Genomic DNA, 16,625 nt, shown 5'->3' with positions numbered 1-16,625 from the left:
ATACCTTATTCGACATACATAATTTGATGTGAATGAATAAGACTTGTTTTCAAGGTAAGTTCAAAAAAGAAATGAAAAAATTATGATCAACTTGAAGGTAGGAGAAGAATTTCTCAAGAAGAAAACTTATACATTACAATCCTTCCCGAAATGGGAAGGAAGAAGTTTAATTCATGTCTAATCGTCTTCTAATCCCCTCAAAATGAAAACTCATTCACATCAACCTTCCAAATGCCTTGAATTTAGAGCGTTATCCCTTTCAATCCAATCCTTTATTTCAAACAAACCAATAGACTCCCAATGCCTCCTTAGAAATCCACTAGTGCTCGGATTGGCCTCGCTTTCTTTCCACTTGGTCTGGCCGTTGATCGTATCGACTCGACTTTGGCCTAGAAGCTACTGCTTCATCCTCCCAAACTTTGTTCTCTCTTGTATATCACTTGTGTTAATGTGTGTTTTTGGGAGGTCAACTTTGAGGTCGGCAAGTGTTGATCAAATTTGGGCGAGGCTGGGGATATGATATGCACTAGGTAAACAAACAGGTCATCCAACAAGCACCCATATGATACCGGTCTAAGCTTTTTTATGCCTATTTTTACCTAATGGTATGTTTTTCACCTTCAGTTAAAAGGGAAATTAGGTTATTATCTCAGCTGGCTATAGCGTGAATGATTCATTTTTAAAATTTTCCATGGATTTTAGCATGTCGTTGGTTATGTGAAAGAAAGATATTCAACCCTTAACGGCATCCAAAATTGGGCATCTAGACAAAACTGAGATCAGTGCGTAAGATAAGGTGAGATAAATGGTAGAAAAATTCCAAATTTTGACATGAACAAGCCAACGGATTCACGAACATCCTCCAATTGGAATCACTCCAAAATTCATCCGTTTGACTACTTTTTGCTCCAGGGGAAATCGAATGTTCTACATTAGAAATATAATTCAAAGTATCAAAATTTTTACCAAATAACCAATAAATTAATAATAAGAATAGGATAAAATATTTAGTATAAAATTGACTCATCAATAAATTCTAAGATTAAACTTGATTTTAATTAGGGTTTACCAGACTTCTAACTAACCATACATAGCCTAAGCCCTTAAGTCTGCTGGGTGCATGCATTTACATGCATCAGTACCGTATGTCTTCCCGATTTCAAGAGGTAGGAACATTGTCAAACAGACATTCATTTGTGTGCATACAAGTAATTGCATGTCGGTCGTTGATTTTCATAATACATCGCATTTCTTATAATCAGTAAATCTTAATTAAAATTTATTTTGATATAAGTTATTGGTTTCTAACATCAATACATTATAATTTTTTTGGAAAATTATTTTAAGTAGAAGTCTTTTTATAAATTTCGTACAAAATCCAGTAAAATCTCATAAAAAAACCCTGTACCTTAGTTAAAATGCAATTAAAACGCTCTTAACGACTGTCACATTCACAACTCGTTATTATCCCAGGTTCAACTTAGAAGCAAAACCTATGGGATTGTAAATTCTAAACCCTAATTTGTCTGATGCAGTCTCATTCCTACAAAGTCAACATAATATTCTGTAACTATATAGTCAGACAGTGCTGACATACAGCTAATATAATCATTAAGAGCGTAATTAGGACGGCTAATACATGATAAAACAAGGGTCCCACTCCTACACTCCAAGTCACCACTCACCGTTCAGATTTTCCTACCCCAAAAATCCCACCACAAAAAGTGGAAGAAGATCAGAGCTACGCGGGACCCCATCACCCAAGGACTCCCAAAGTCCTTCAGAAAACAAAAGAGTGCAGAATGGGACACGTCACGACAGCACAACAGGTAACCCCAATCCAAAATGATTGCACGTGAATGCGCGTCACATTGTCAATAAACCGCGTGAACCGACCCAGACCCGGTCCCACATCCCAATCCAAATCCCCATCCCCATGCATGTATGAGCAAAACATATGCAACTACTTTTCAAATCTTTCTGTTTCTTTTCTTGGCAAAGTCATAAAAACCCGCCAAAAATGTACCAAGCACGCACCAAAAACCAATCCTAGACTTCCGGATCATGATCAACTTTGGTTTTCCTTTTTTGACAAGTAGCCAATAAAATCCAAGTGGGTTCGAGCATTGATTATATAGTTTAGCGTGTGATATTAATATACTCTCATAACTAATTCGTATCAAAACGGTCGGTGTGACGATGTGTGATGTTGTAATTTGTATACAATCTTGAATAAGGTGCGTGAAATCATTATTATATTTAAGAACAGTGAAACTGCTCAACTGGACTTTAGTATATATAGAAATTGATTCAAAATTTATAGATTTTTGTTTTTTTGTGAATTACATATTAAAATGTTATATACTTCTTAAATATAACATTTGAGTCTAAATGCATTAAAGATGAAAGTTTTGTGTCGCTTGGTGGAACATGACCAACTGTGTTTTGTCAAATTTTTAAACATAAAAATCTAAGCACTATTTGTTACACAATCAAGGTAATTACTAATTATTGGGTCTTAATTACTTTCTCGGGAAAATCACCATTTGTCCGGGAAAAGTTGAAGATTTGTACGATTTAAAGAAATCTTTAAGGGGGTGTTCGTATTGCTTATAGCCACATATAGCTGGTGAAGTGGTACTAGTGGGAAATGGCAGAGAGGCAGATAATGATGGAGGTTGGGGAGAAGAAGAATGTTGGCAGCTCAACCAACGGTGAGGATGGTAGCGATGGCGTCGTTGTGGAATTGATGGGAGTGATTGAGACCGTTGGATCGTACTCGGGGTTTCGGAAAACACACAGGAAGGAGTGCGTGAACTTGGTGAGAAGGCTGAAGCTTTTGGTACCACTTCTGGAAGAGATGAAAGAATTGGACATAGTCATGATCATTTCTACAACAAAGGCTTTGAATTCTCTGGTTAATCTGAAAAATGCACTTTCTTCAGCCAAGAAGTTGCTGAAGAATTGCAGCTCTGGAAGCAAGATTTACTTGGTCAGTCTTCTCTCTCTCCCTCTCTCTCTTCTCTCTTTCTCTCTCCAGAATTGGCTTTTGGCTTTTTGGGTTCTCAGATTAATGGTTTTGTTGCATTTTTGTGTGGTTAAAACATGATTTTAGACGCTGGAAAGTGAGGCAGTGATGGGAAGATTTCATGCAGTTTATGATAAATTAAGCCAGGCTTTGGATGATATGCCATACAATGAGCTGGGGATCTCAATCGAAGTCAGAGAGCAAGTAATTTTGATTCCTTTTCCTTTTAACTTTTCCTTGTTTTGCTTTAGCCATCTTCAAATTCTGTTGAAACAATCTCGCAAGCGATTTGTAGCTTAAGTGGTTAAGAACGTTTATATTGTACTTGTATCACAATACAGGAAATTCTGATATTGGGTTAATTAATTACCGATGTGCTTGTAAAATGATCAATTTTTCGTGTCGATTTTCAGGTCGAGCTAATGCGAATGCAGCTCAAACGGGCGAAGAAACGCGCTGACACACAAGACATAGAGCTGGCAATGGACATGATGGTTGTGTTCTCTAAGAAAAAGGAAGGCAGGAATGCAGACAGTGCAATTCTGGAGAGGCTTGCCAATAAGCTGGAACTTCATTCCATTGCAGACTTGGAGGAGGAAACCGTGGCGGTTAGAAAACTTGCTAAGAGGAGATCGGCAAGGCATAATGCTGAAAGCATTCAACAAATCACTGATCTTCTGGGAAAGTTCAAGGAAATTGCAGGGATTTATGAGGATTTCTTGCTCGATGGTCCTGTTTCGACTAGATGTCTAAGGAGGTGTCAGTCTTTGATGATTCCTCATGAATTTCTCTGCCCAATTACTTTGGAGATCATGACTGATCCTGTCATTGTAGCAACTGGACAGGTAATCTTGAATAGAAAGAGGACTCACCTGTCGCGGGGGTAAACCCCCAATGTCTCTGCCTCACTCCTCACGTGAATTGCGCGAGGAGTATGATAGATACATTGGGATATTAACCCCGGGATAGGTAAGTTTTTTCTGCTTAACCATCTAAACCCTTTCTGCAACTAGCTATTACCCTTTATGAATTGTTAGATCAATGCATCTTATTCAAAGTGTTATTACATTTTGGCTTATGGATCATAAGTTAGGGTTTAAGCGTCGGTTACAGTCCCGGTTATTACCATAACAGAAAACTTAATCCTGATAAAAAAGCTGCCTAAGGTCAAAATGTAATCGGATAGCCTTCTAAGTCCAACCATAGTTTAATTTTCTCAAGTGCATAACATGGGGTCTGAGATAGTTTTTTCTGCGTTTTTTTTCTGAAGACTTATGATCGAGAAAGCATACAAAAGTGGCTGGATTCAAATCATCGCACCTGCCCAAAGACAGGACAAAAGTTGGATCACTTATCCCTAGCGCCAAATTTCGCCCTCAACAACCTAATCCGTCAATGGTGTGAGAAGAATAATTATGAACTTCCCAAGAAGGATCCCTGCGCAGGTTCGGATGGCTCTTCTGCTGAAATCATAGAGGAAGTATCTCGCTTAGTCCAAAATCTATCTTCATGTCAGCTGGATGTTTTGAAAGAAGCCATTTATAAAATCCGAATGCTCTCTAAGGAGAATCCGGAGAACAGAATTTTGATTGCTAACAGTGGAGGAATCCCGCAGTTGATTAAGCTCCTTTCATATCCGGATTCAAAGATTCAAGAACACACCGTGACAGCGCTTTTAAATTTGTCGATTGATGAGGCGAACAAAAGGCTCATTGCCAGAGAAGGGTCTATTCCTGGTATAATCGAAATCCTGCAGCATGGAACAGATGAAGCTAGAGAGAATTCTGCTGCTGCATTGTTTAGTTTATCGATGCTTGACGAAAACAAAGTACTGGTGGGGGCTTTGAATGGAATTCCTCCCTTGGTAGATCTTCTGCAGAATGGAACAGCCCGTGGAAAAAAGGATGCTGCCACTGCACTATTCAACTTGTCTTTAAACCAAGCCAACAAGTCTAGAGCCATCAACGCCAGCCTAATACCGCCACTGCTTCATTTGCTTGAGGATAAGAACTTGGGCATGACGGATGAAGCCCTCTCGATTTTGTTACTCCTTGCATCACACCCTGAGGGTCGAAATGAGATAGGCCGGCTGTCTTTCATTGAAACCCTGGTCAAGATTATCAAGAACGGGACACCGAAGAACAAGGAATGCGCTGCATCAGTTCTTCTGGTGCTGGGATTGAACAATTCGTCTTTCATTTTGGCTGCACTTCAGTATGGTGTTTATGAGCATCTGGTGGAGCTGGCTAAAAGTGGAACCAACAGAGGTCAAAGGAAAGCAAATTCCCTTTTGCAGCACATGAGTAAATGTGAGCACATACCCTAACAGAGTTGTTGATTATTCTTTATGTAGTATAGATTGTATCATGCTGAACAGTTGTTGATTTTGTTGAGTGAAATATATATTTACATAGACTCTTGGACTGTTTAGTATACGTTTAAAAGAGAGGGATTTCCGCGCTTTTTTTTTCTCCATTCCCTCATCGTTCCTTCTTTTTTATACTTCGGACTGAACAAATCAAAAGAGAATGAAGGGCTATATACAAGGAGAGGAGTGCAGCTCCATAAGTTGAAAATGAGAGCGTAAATCAGTATCCTATTGAAACTTGCCCAATCATCAACTGTCACGGGGTGACCTAGTAGTTGGAATGAATTTTAAGTTCGTATTTTACTAGCACATTCTGGGTTCAACTCCTGGCGTTGGTGAATCACACGATAGTATCCAAGAAGGCTAAAATGCTTCTGTGAATCTTTTTGGACCTGTTATGCTATGATTGTGGGAGCATCAACTCCTTTCCTATGGGCTTTCGAGGAGCACAATAAATTGTTGGAATTCTATGAAGAGTTTCCGGAGTCAAGATGCATGCCAGTTTCATATGACTAGGTGGAGTGGCACAAGATTTGCCTCTTGGCTTATGTATTGATTCTTCCACGCAACAATTTGCTTCTTGTATCGACAAATTAGAAGAGTTGTCAATCGGCAACTGTATTTGGAAACAACGATTAGTGGATATCAGCGATGTCACTACACAACAAGCAAAAGATTGGGGATTCAATCATGTAACGTTAAGAGGTCGTGCAAGATAAACTGTCGTGACGAAGCCACCAACTTATCATTTTTAGAAAAAAATGATGAAACTCGCCCAATCATCGTATGGATTATTTTTCATTGCCTCATCTGAATGGATGCTTAATGAGATGAAAATATATTCATGAATAAAGAGTGGGAGTATATTAGTGAACTCAGATTATGGTGGGCTCATTGTGATCTTATTATTTAATTAGTGTCATGTGGAAGTGTTAACTCTGCTGCAATGCTACATGCAGGACATCAGGCCACCGACGAGGACCACATCACATTTAATTTTTTGAAAGTCCAGAGAAATTCTAACAGAAATCCAACGAAAAATATACAAAATTTAATAATAATAATTACAAGAGAAAAATAATAATTTTGCAACTAGCAACGTGTATAAAGTATAAACATAAAGAAATCTATCTCACAACTCTAAGGTCCTTTTCCCTTACAACAGAAAAGCATCTTCTCGAATTCTTTTGAACAAGTTGATGACTGATGAGTAGAGCATATGACCACTTTGGATTTATTTTTTAAAACAAGTATAAGAGTTATGGTGTGCTAATGGAGCATGAGCTTTGAAATTATTCTTGTACTTTAGGTTGCGCTTATATTTTCAATTGCGTTCTTCAAATGGGATAATATATTGAACACTCATCTTTGCTTCAGATCGTTGTCTTTTACCTGTTAGTTTTAGTCAGCTTCAAAATAACTTAGTGGTGGAGGACGGCCGGACCCTCCCTGGCTACAACATCCAGAAGGAGTCGACTCTGCACCTGGTGCTCCGTCTCCGTAGTGGCACCAAGAAGCGTAAGAAGAAGACCTACACCAAGCCCAAGAAGATCAAGCACAGACACAAGAAGGTGAAGCTCGCCGTCCTCCAGTTCTACAAGGTCGACGATTCCTGAAGGGTCCAGAGGCTAAGGAAGGAGTGCCCCAATGCTGAGTGCGGCGACGGAACTTTCATAGCCAACCATTTCGATAGTCACTACTATGGTAAGTGTGGTCTCACCTATGTTTACCAGAAGGCTGGCAGTGACGGAGTCAAACGCGTCGTTTTATAAGTTTGTTTTGGGTATCGTTATGGTAGCTTGTTGAACAGATGGTTAAGTTCAAATAATTTTGATTTAGACTTGGAACCGTGGTTGTTATGGAGTATGGTTTATGTATTTTGATACGGTATTTAGATTTTTTTTTTTAAGTGTGTATTCAGATTTTTATTTGTTTTTAAAAGTCTGTATGTTTATGGGCTTTAAATAGTCATTTTATTTCAGGTGTACAAGTCATTTATGTTGCAGTCATATTAGATTAGGAATATGATTGTGTAAATCCTAACATATCTAGGATTTCCTTGTAAGATTCTACCATATCTGTTAGACTAGATATTATCCTATTAGAGTTGTAATCTTATTGGGGTAAGGAATTTACCTTCTCTACTACAATAAATAAAGGCACAATTGGATGATATAACACACACCTCACAATTAAATCTCTCTCTTCTCTCTCTTGCCACCAACCTCTCTCCCTCACTAGTCATAACTACAGTTCAGTCAAATAGGCCTACAAGACATTATCAGCACGCTCTTAACGTTGCACTAAAGAGAGTTTGATCTTCCTAAGTTTGATATTCAATCAAGGAAGTATTACGTTTTAATCATTCTTTTTATAATTAATTTATTATTTTATTGAATTGATCTACATGCCATTGATTCAATTTAATTTTTTTTATTCGTTGAACGTGATACAATGCATTGGAGATGCAATTCCAGCTTTCCGAGAAGGATCTTCTACAAATTCAAAGGATTTTGTTGTTTTCTGCCAATCAGTTACGCTTAAAATAAAGGAAGATATTTGAAACGTCCATGAAGCATGAACCCCTTATATTTATATTTTCCTTCCGATATATATATTGTATATGTTTCATATGTTTGTCAATACACACACACACGTTTCAATGCATTATGCAATTTGTGAGTTAAAGAATCAAAAGAAATTAGAAGCAATTAGAGTTTTTCAAACCCTAAGAATTTCGAAGAAAAAAAACAATTAAATTTTTGGGAAAAATTTGCGGTTGAGCCGTGCGCCGTCACGCCACCTCACCCCAAGTCGAGCCTGCAACTCGAGGCTTGGGCACTGGAACCATAAGGCAACATCCCTTTGGGCTTTGTTGCATGCGTGGACCAAGCCCTTGGCCTGGGTTTGAACTTGCTGGGCTTGTAGCACCTCTAGGTCGCATAACAGCCTTGTTGGCCCCCTTCCCACGATCCAGCCCATACTTGAGCAAGCCAGTGCTGCTATTGACCGCCTCTAACAGCCTATGCATTGTTGGGCTCTTCCCATCTCTTTGGCCCAAACCTGCACCTTGCCTTGTAGTGGACTGGGCTGCCTTGCAGCCATGTCCCCAAGTCCAAATGCTTGCAACTTTTATTTTTTTGCAAAGCCGTATAATGCAACCAGCCCATATGTGCTAGGCTGCATTCCTCTTTTCGACCTGATGCCATATTTTGGCATCTCGTGCTTCTTAACCATACCCAAATAATTTTTGGGATGTTTTTTGGTTAACACTAATTAAGTTATAATTCACTTGTCACTTAGCCCGCAACTAATTGAAGCTAATAAGACCCATATGTCATTATTTAACTTCCATGATTGATCTCGTATGGTCTCGATCTATTGAATTAATTAAAAGTGACCAGCAGTCCATTAATCTGACAAGACATCCAAAATTATTGGTCCGAATATCACTTTTGGAAATTAATGATTCAATAATTTATTTTTCTTCTTTGAACTGTTGACATCCTTTCGTAGTCCCGAAGTGCTCACACTTGAGTTCCCGAAGCAACTCAAATCCTCTACACTTAAATCAACATATTGTATTATGTGTTATTGCAGGAACCTCTCTTTTATGAACTAAACGTTCATAAACTAAATTGAACCTGTAGTTTCAAATTTAGTGCATTTGAAACTTGAAGTTTTCTTAAAATAATACACCCATGAAAACCCGAATTTTTCATGTATACCATGTCTTAGAACCCGAATATTCTAACTTTGATGCTTATGAATATCTTATTTCCATAGCACCAATCACAATCTTGTTCTCTCCACTCAGTGGATTGTCGAACTGTCACAAGTTTGATTCTCCTAATTTGGATGTTTCTAATAGAAACCATGTCACGCCCCGATCCTGACATGCCTCCAGGATCGACACGTGACGTCACCCAAATACTTGTAGATCTCACATACCCCGTCTCAGGAATATGGAAAATCGCAATTCGAGAATCAAATTGCAAAGAAAATTTTCGTTTACCTTATGGCTGCATCTAACCTCCTCGTTAGACTGCCTACGTACCCTCAATAGGGATCAAGCCATTCGTAGTTCACTAACACAAAATCAGACGTTTATTCCACTAAGTTCAAGTCGAAAAGCATAGTATTCCTCAATCATTCAATATAACTTGACAATATGTAATTCTTGGACTCAGGCTACATAACCAATCCCCATAAAAACATGATTTCTCTCCCATCCAACATATAAATCATTATGTCTCATCATGATATCGCAATTCACAACACACATCAAATTTAAGAACCGACGAAACACAAAACCATTCTCTAGCTACATTAATTAATTAATTTGATCAAAATAATAACAATCATTCCCATATCTTCTAAATTCATACCTTATGAAATCATAATCGAATCATGGAAAATCCCGAAGGAGTCACTCAGACGTCCAACATTTTTTCTAACTCAATTCACAAGACTCTCGAAACCATTGACACAAATATATATATATATATATATATATATATAAAACTAAGGCTAGAGTGACATAGTTAGGCCAAGCCTACTTCTCCAAACAATGGGATTTTAGGCTGCCCACGAAATTCAACAACCTCGGGTTCCGAACCACTTAACGGAACCAAACCAAATATGATCACCTAAAAATGTACCATGTACAACTAGTCATCATCACCTCTAGAATGCGTATGGTCCCCCATTACGGATATACCAAGCAGGACCATACGCAAAACTCATCGTGCAGGCAGTGATCACCCATCACGGATATACCAAGCATGATCATCCCTGAATACATATGGTCCCCCATTGCGAATATACCAAGGAGGACCATCCATGTACCACTACTACGTGGTGCAATCTCATCATCACACATTAAACATAATTATATGCATACATGTTATCGATTCCACATATCAACCAGTATCTAGTCAAATGGAGCACAACACAAGGAATTCCCTTAATTACTATTTCTACTAGAAATCTAATAAAGTACCTAACTCATCTCCTGACTTCCATCTCCATCTTATGCTAGATAATAGTGCCAAGTTCAAATAGGTATTCAGTTGGCAAGCATACCCAAATAATTATCAAACAATAATTAGCTTCCATAATTGTCATAACATTCATCATAATTATTATTCACATTATTAAAAAGTTAACTAAACACATATATATCACAGACATCATCAATACACAAGCCAAATCATAGTTAATTAGCATAGGTCTATGACTAAATATATATAATTCACATTTCAATAGAAATCATAATTATAAGACCAATTCATATTCACAAATGATACTAATATAAGAAATTAAGATAATAATCATATTTCATCTAATCAAGTCGTTATCAAACCAATATAGGCCCACTAGATTTTCACTAGTAATTCCCTAAGGTCCATAAATCATATCTACAATAACATACTAAAATTTGGTGTCAATTCAATGGTAACATCGTCAATTGTTAGAATATTCAAGTGGTGGACCTTATTGAAAATATACTCAACCAACAGCATTTCATAAATCAAATTTTACAAGAATGAAGATCTTAACAAGTAGAGTAAACTTTATACCTGCGGCCAAGGCCAATTTGGCCGGAAAACACCCCAAACTGGCCACGAACCGCCGAAACCCTAAGGTGGGTGTTCTTCAATTCGACTTCCTCGGTGTTCCAACGCCCCTACAACCTGTTGAGTCTTGTTCCTGGGTCTAAGGGGAGTTGACTAAGGGTGGTGGTGGGTGGTGAAACTCACCGGAACGGCAGAATCGCCGTCAAAACTCCATGGGTCGCCCGCATGGTTTTTACATGGTTTTGGACCTAAAACCCTTCAATCTTGGGCGAGAAAGGTAGAAGGGAGGTAGTGGAAGAGATTGCAAGTGGTAAATGGTGGTTGTTCAACGGAAAATTACAGGAGGATGCCAGAATCAAACCGGGTTTTGTTGGGGCTGCACGGGTCAACAGGAAGGGGGAGATTCCTCTATCCTCTCCTTATTGGCTGTTTCCTTCCCTTCCCGTTCTAATTGGTCCTCTTTTCCCTTAAGTGATTGGGCCAAATACCAAGCCTTACATTGGTTCCCCTTCCCACCTAGTGGGAGTTTTAAACAAAATTAAAATCTATAGTTTAGAAACACAACTTCATATGTCCATAACTATACCGTTATAACATGGACTCGCAAACAGCTTTCTCCTATGCGCTCGTGGTGTCGAGACCTATTTGAAAATTTTACTTTTGACCTCGAAAGGTCAACGAGTAAATAATAATTTTCCAAACTTCACTCTTCATAACTAGTTTAATTGAAATTTAATTTCAAATAAATTCTCGAAAAATAATATAAAATCTCAATAATACAAATACGTAGATTATAACAATGAAATCTGGAAACAGGATTTCACAAACCACTTCATATGGGGTACAAGACGTGAATCTCCACTTGACTATCAAGAAGCTGAGAAACCATGTAGCCAACAATGACAAGGAAGAACTGAATAAGCCTCCACCATGATCTTCATTCAAAGACTTATGCCCAAAGCATTACATACGGAAGTACCACCCTAATAAGGATTTTATGGCTTTTTGGTTCGCTCCCACGGACCATTTAATTAGGGTTAGATTCGGTTCAAATCGGTTCGGTTTGGTTCATTTTTTTTTTGGTTCAGTTTCGGATTTTTTTTTTCTTCTAAAAATGAAAAAAATTTGAAATCTGAAATTTTAACATCTCCAACATAATCATAACATAAGCATTCCAACTAGAATCAAAGACAATGAAAATAAACATTTAAAGTTCAACTAGAATCATCAATCAAGTCTTCAAAGTCCAAAGTTAAAATAAACATCAAAGTTTAAGTATTCAAAAAGTCCACAACACAAAAATCGAACAAAATCTGCAAACTGGCTTACTCTTTTCCTTTGGGGTTTCACTCGGCAAGTGTGGGCAAAGTGTCACATCCCGGCCCGGGGCGGATCACTTCCCAGGCCCGCTCCACCACCGTAGCACGATATTGTCCGCTTTGGGCTTACCATTCCCTCACGGTTTTGTTTTTGGGAACTCACGAGCAACTTCCCAGTGGGTCACCCATCATGGGATTGATTTAGCCCCCTTCTCGCTTAACTTCGGAGTTCCTACGGAACCCGAAGCCAGTGAGCTCCCAAAAGGCCTCATGCTAGGTAGGGATGAGAATATACATTTAAGGATCACTCCTCTGGGCAATGTGGGATGTTACAATCCACCCCCCTTAGAGGCCCGACGTCCTCGTCGGCACACAACGACCAGGGTTAGGCTCTGATACCAAATTGTCACATCCCAGCCTGGGGCGGATCACTTCCTGGGTTCACTCCACCACCGTAGCACGATATTGTCCGCTTTGGGCTTACCATTCCCTCACGGTTTTGTTTTTGGGAACTCACGAGCAACTTCCCAGTGGGTCACCCATCATGGGATTGCTTTAGCCCCCTTCTTGCTTAACTTCGGAGTTCCTACGGAACCCGAAGCCAGTGAGCTCCCAAAAGGCCTCGTGCTAGGTAGGATGAGAATATACATTTAAGGATCACTCCCCTGGGCGATGTGGGATGTTACACAAAGTTTAGGGTTTGCAGGACTTGCAGGCTGCTATTGATGCAGGAAAATACGAATAGGGAGAAAAAATAGAAGGATGATTTGAGAGCAAAACAGAATGAAGGTCTGACTGGGGGGAAAAAGAGGGAGAGAAGAATAAAGGTACGTCTAGAGTCCAGGAGAAAGAAATGAAAAAGAGAGACAAAAAAGAAAAAGAAAGAAAGAAGATGGAGAGATGGTAAGGTGAGGTTAGGGTCAAAGAAAGGAAGGGGGAGAAATCTTAGGTTAGGGTTTAGAGTTTCTACAGGCTTTTTTTAATATTTTGGGCTTAAAATTTGGCAACATATTGGGCTTACAAATTGGGTTTAAAAAATAATACCCAAAACAGATAATTAAATAAAAAAAATATTAATTTAATTAATTTGATTCTAGTTTAGTTTGGTTCGGTTTCTAGACCACTGAAACCAAAACCGAACCAAAAGAATTTGGTTCGATTTTTTCTGTTTTGGTTCGATGTTTGGTTCGATTTTTTTTGGTTTCGGTTTTATGAACCCACCCCTACATTTAATCATGAAAGATATTGCCTAAAGTACACCATGATTACATTTATGAATGAGTACGATTCTGAAGTTTATAAATCTGATAGAGTTTCGACTCGAGAATACTTTTTCTCATCCTTCCATGTTTCTAACTCGCTCCTGAGGCAGCAGTGTAGAGAGCGAAAGTTTACCAAATTCTCGAATTTGATTACTACCACAAATGTGAGAGAACGGTATAAACCCAGCTCCGTTGGAGTCTATTGAATGGCTCGACCCACTTTGGTCAAGCCCACCGAACAACATGCCTTGCTTTGGCAAGGATGTACCGAACAGACTCCCATGGTTCGATTGAAACCTTTCGAACCCATTTGTCTTTCTCACCCGCTTTAGGGTTTGTTTTTACAATGTGTGGTAAAATCCTGGCCTGTCAAGGTGTGGCATCTTGCCCGAGCATGATCCTTGGCACCTAAGACCTAAAACTTCAAGAATAAGGGATATTGTTCCCGAACCTCAACCCTGCATAATCTACTTTCATCTTGATGGAATAGATCATTGGTTATGCACATGTTTGTGCCCCTACCAATGTTGTTGAGGAGTACTATTCTAGTAGTCAATATGTGAGACTAATTTTGCTCCCCCAAACACCGTTGAAAAAGCATAATTTTGACATGTTAGCCGAATCCACCTTAGTAACCTTGGTTTACTTTGTGAGCATTTTTCTATGTTCTTGGATTCACGTTTGGTGTTTGTTTTTGTTATGGATAATCTTATCGATATTGTCCTCAAATATGAGTTAATTGAATCATATTTCTTGTATACATGTGACTGAATTCAATTAAACACGTGATTAGGTACGAATGTGGGAAAGTTAGTTGTATGGATGAATGTGATACTACGCACGCTAACTTTATATCTAAATCACATCTCTAGCAACGACTTCAAATATGTCCAACCTGATTATAAGCATTGGCACGTGCCTCGTTGTATGAATGGTACTAAATTATCATTTCAGAGACCTTATATTCTCCTCGTTCCGGAAGAATGTTGTTGAACTTAAGAATATTCCAGAGAACAATGATCATGAATGAAACCACTGATGGAAAATAGAGTGAAATATCTTTGCATCACCTCCAAAAATGAGCATGAAGGTTTGCTTTGGGGTCAATGGGCTGTCTCCTAACTAGGAACACACCACATGTGGCCGGCCTAAAGCCTGATGATTCGAGCAGTTTACTTGCCTTGGCACGACCATTTAGGACATTTAGGTCGAACAATGATGCCACGACGCATATCCTTACCCAAAGTGAAGATCTTGTGCCTACAAACACACTTTGCCAAGCCTGCTCATTGGAAAAATTGATTTTTTTTAAATCATCCCTAGCAAAGATACGAAATGACCCTCTTTTCACAATGGATTCAAGGGAATATATGTAGACTAATCCAACCAAACTGCGGACCATATAAATGCTTATGGTTTTGGTTGATGAATCGAAAACTGGTCACATGTTTATCCGCACACATTGCTGCTAAATCTCCTGGCCGATTTTAAAGGGTTCACCACCCTAATTATCCCATAAAGTTTAGAAGACTGGATAATGCCAGAGAGTTTATATCGACAATTTTTGATAAAGTATTGCATGTCTTTTGGGTTTATAATTGGACATTGAATTCCCATGTCCACCCCAAAACAACCTTATATAGTGATCATAAAGCGCAATTTAAATGATCGCCCAGACCTTGGTGAATGCACCAAGTTTTCGGTTTCTACCTAGGGCTATGCAATCATGTATGCACCTATGTTGGTCCGCCTTGAGACCCATTACCACCCAACCATTTTTGACATTACAGTTGGTTAATGGGTACGAATCTGACGCTTCATATTTACGCGTTTTGGGTGTGCATTCAATGTGCCCAATTGCATCACCACAACGTACCAATATGGGTCCTCACAGAAAGTTGTGAATCTTTTTCAATTACGATTCTCCTTCATAATACTCTCTTAGAGCCCTTGCAATTGATCTCTTTACAGCTAATTTGCGGATTGTCACTTCAATGAGACATTCTTCCCGCCGTTAGGGGGAGATAAGAACGTCAACGCTTCTGTAAAACGATGCGAATTTGCGTGGACATTGCCCATTATGTCTCATCTCGATCCTCATACCGTACAAGTGTGATAAGAAAGTGCAATGAATTTTATCTTTCAAAATGTTGCTCTAGACGCATTCCTCTGATTTAGCTAAAGTGACGAGATCATATACCAGTTGCAAACATGTCTGCAATGATAGATGTACTTAAAGGACATTAGGTCAACATCCCCAAAGGGTGTGCCACCCATGTTGGATGGTTCGGTACACTGACAGATAGCCAATCAATCTATCTCAGCCTGAAGCATGACAGATCGCTTGGTTCATAGGATTCACTTCCCCAGAAGATGAAGATTATGGCACAACAATGAATCCATACTTGATCGTTTTCTCAAATCATTTCCATCTCATGAGATTAATCCAAATTACTCCCGAAACTTGAAGTTCTTGGTCCAGTATACTAGTTTAGATGAGAAAATGGAATTGGAATGAGATTATCATCGATGATGTTTTCACTTATATGGTAGATACCGACAAAATGAAAAGCGACGATATCAAACCATGTTCCGTTGATTAGTGACAATATAGAACTGATTGGACAACCGAAATTGCAATCCAGGTTAAATTTCTTACCAAAGTGTGTTTGGACATACGTTCCTACACTGCCCAATGTAACCTTGTTGTGTTATTAGTAGGAAAAGAAACATAATTAGATGAATGAAATAGTGCAATATAATGCATGCGTTACGGCACAAGATTTCTCTTAAATGCCCTGTGATTGATAGCAGCATTATGAAATATGGTTAATGTTTTTCCACGGGGATATTGATACAAAGATTGACATGTGCTTTCTCGAAGAATTACATGGAGTGGTTTAAATAGTTCTAGACCACAGAACACCCTCTCAACTTGTTAAGGTATTCATTTACGGATTGAAGCAATCTGACAGATGTGGTATACCCATCTAAGTGATTATTTGATTAGTCAGGGATATGAATGAATGCCCTTGTGTGTTAAACTATAAATTCTTATTTCGAATTGCT

The 16,625-nt window shown here is 38.7% G+C and overlaps 1 protein-coding gene across 2 annotated transcripts; it reads left to right on the top strand.

The window, feature by feature from the left end:
- The first annotated feature begins 2,392 nt into the window (after nucleotides 1-2,392).
- Nucleotides 2,393-5,441, top strand: LOC137726196 (U-box domain-containing protein 15-like). Of its 2 annotated transcripts, none has more exons than XM_068465081.1 (4): nucleotides 2,393-2,992; nucleotides 3,116-3,220; nucleotides 3,442-3,873; nucleotides 4,299-5,441. In XM_068465081.1, exons 1-4 carry the CDS (start codon nucleotides 2,651-2,653, stop codon nucleotides 5,352-5,354), a joined length of 1,935 nt encoding a protein of 644 aa, XP_068321182.1. In that variant the 5' UTR covers nucleotides 2,393-2,650; the 3' UTR covers nucleotides 5,355-5,441. The 2 variants fall into 2 exon arrangements, with proteins under 2 accessions (XP_068321182.1, XP_068321181.1); XM_068465080.1 differs by having other exon boundaries at nucleotides 2,394-2,992; nucleotides 3,116-3,232.
- Nucleotides 5,442-16,625: the final 11,184 nt, after the last annotated feature.

This window comes from Pyrus communis, chromosome 2 (genome assembly GCF_963583255.1).
Source record: "Pyrus communis chromosome 2, drPyrComm1.1, whole genome shotgun sequence".
Classification (NCBI taxonomy): domain Eukaryota; kingdom Viridiplantae; phylum Streptophyta; class Magnoliopsida; order Rosales; family Rosaceae; genus Pyrus; species Pyrus communis.
Note: the sequence above shows the minus strand (reverse complement) of the source record. Positions and strands in the feature narration are given on the sequence as shown.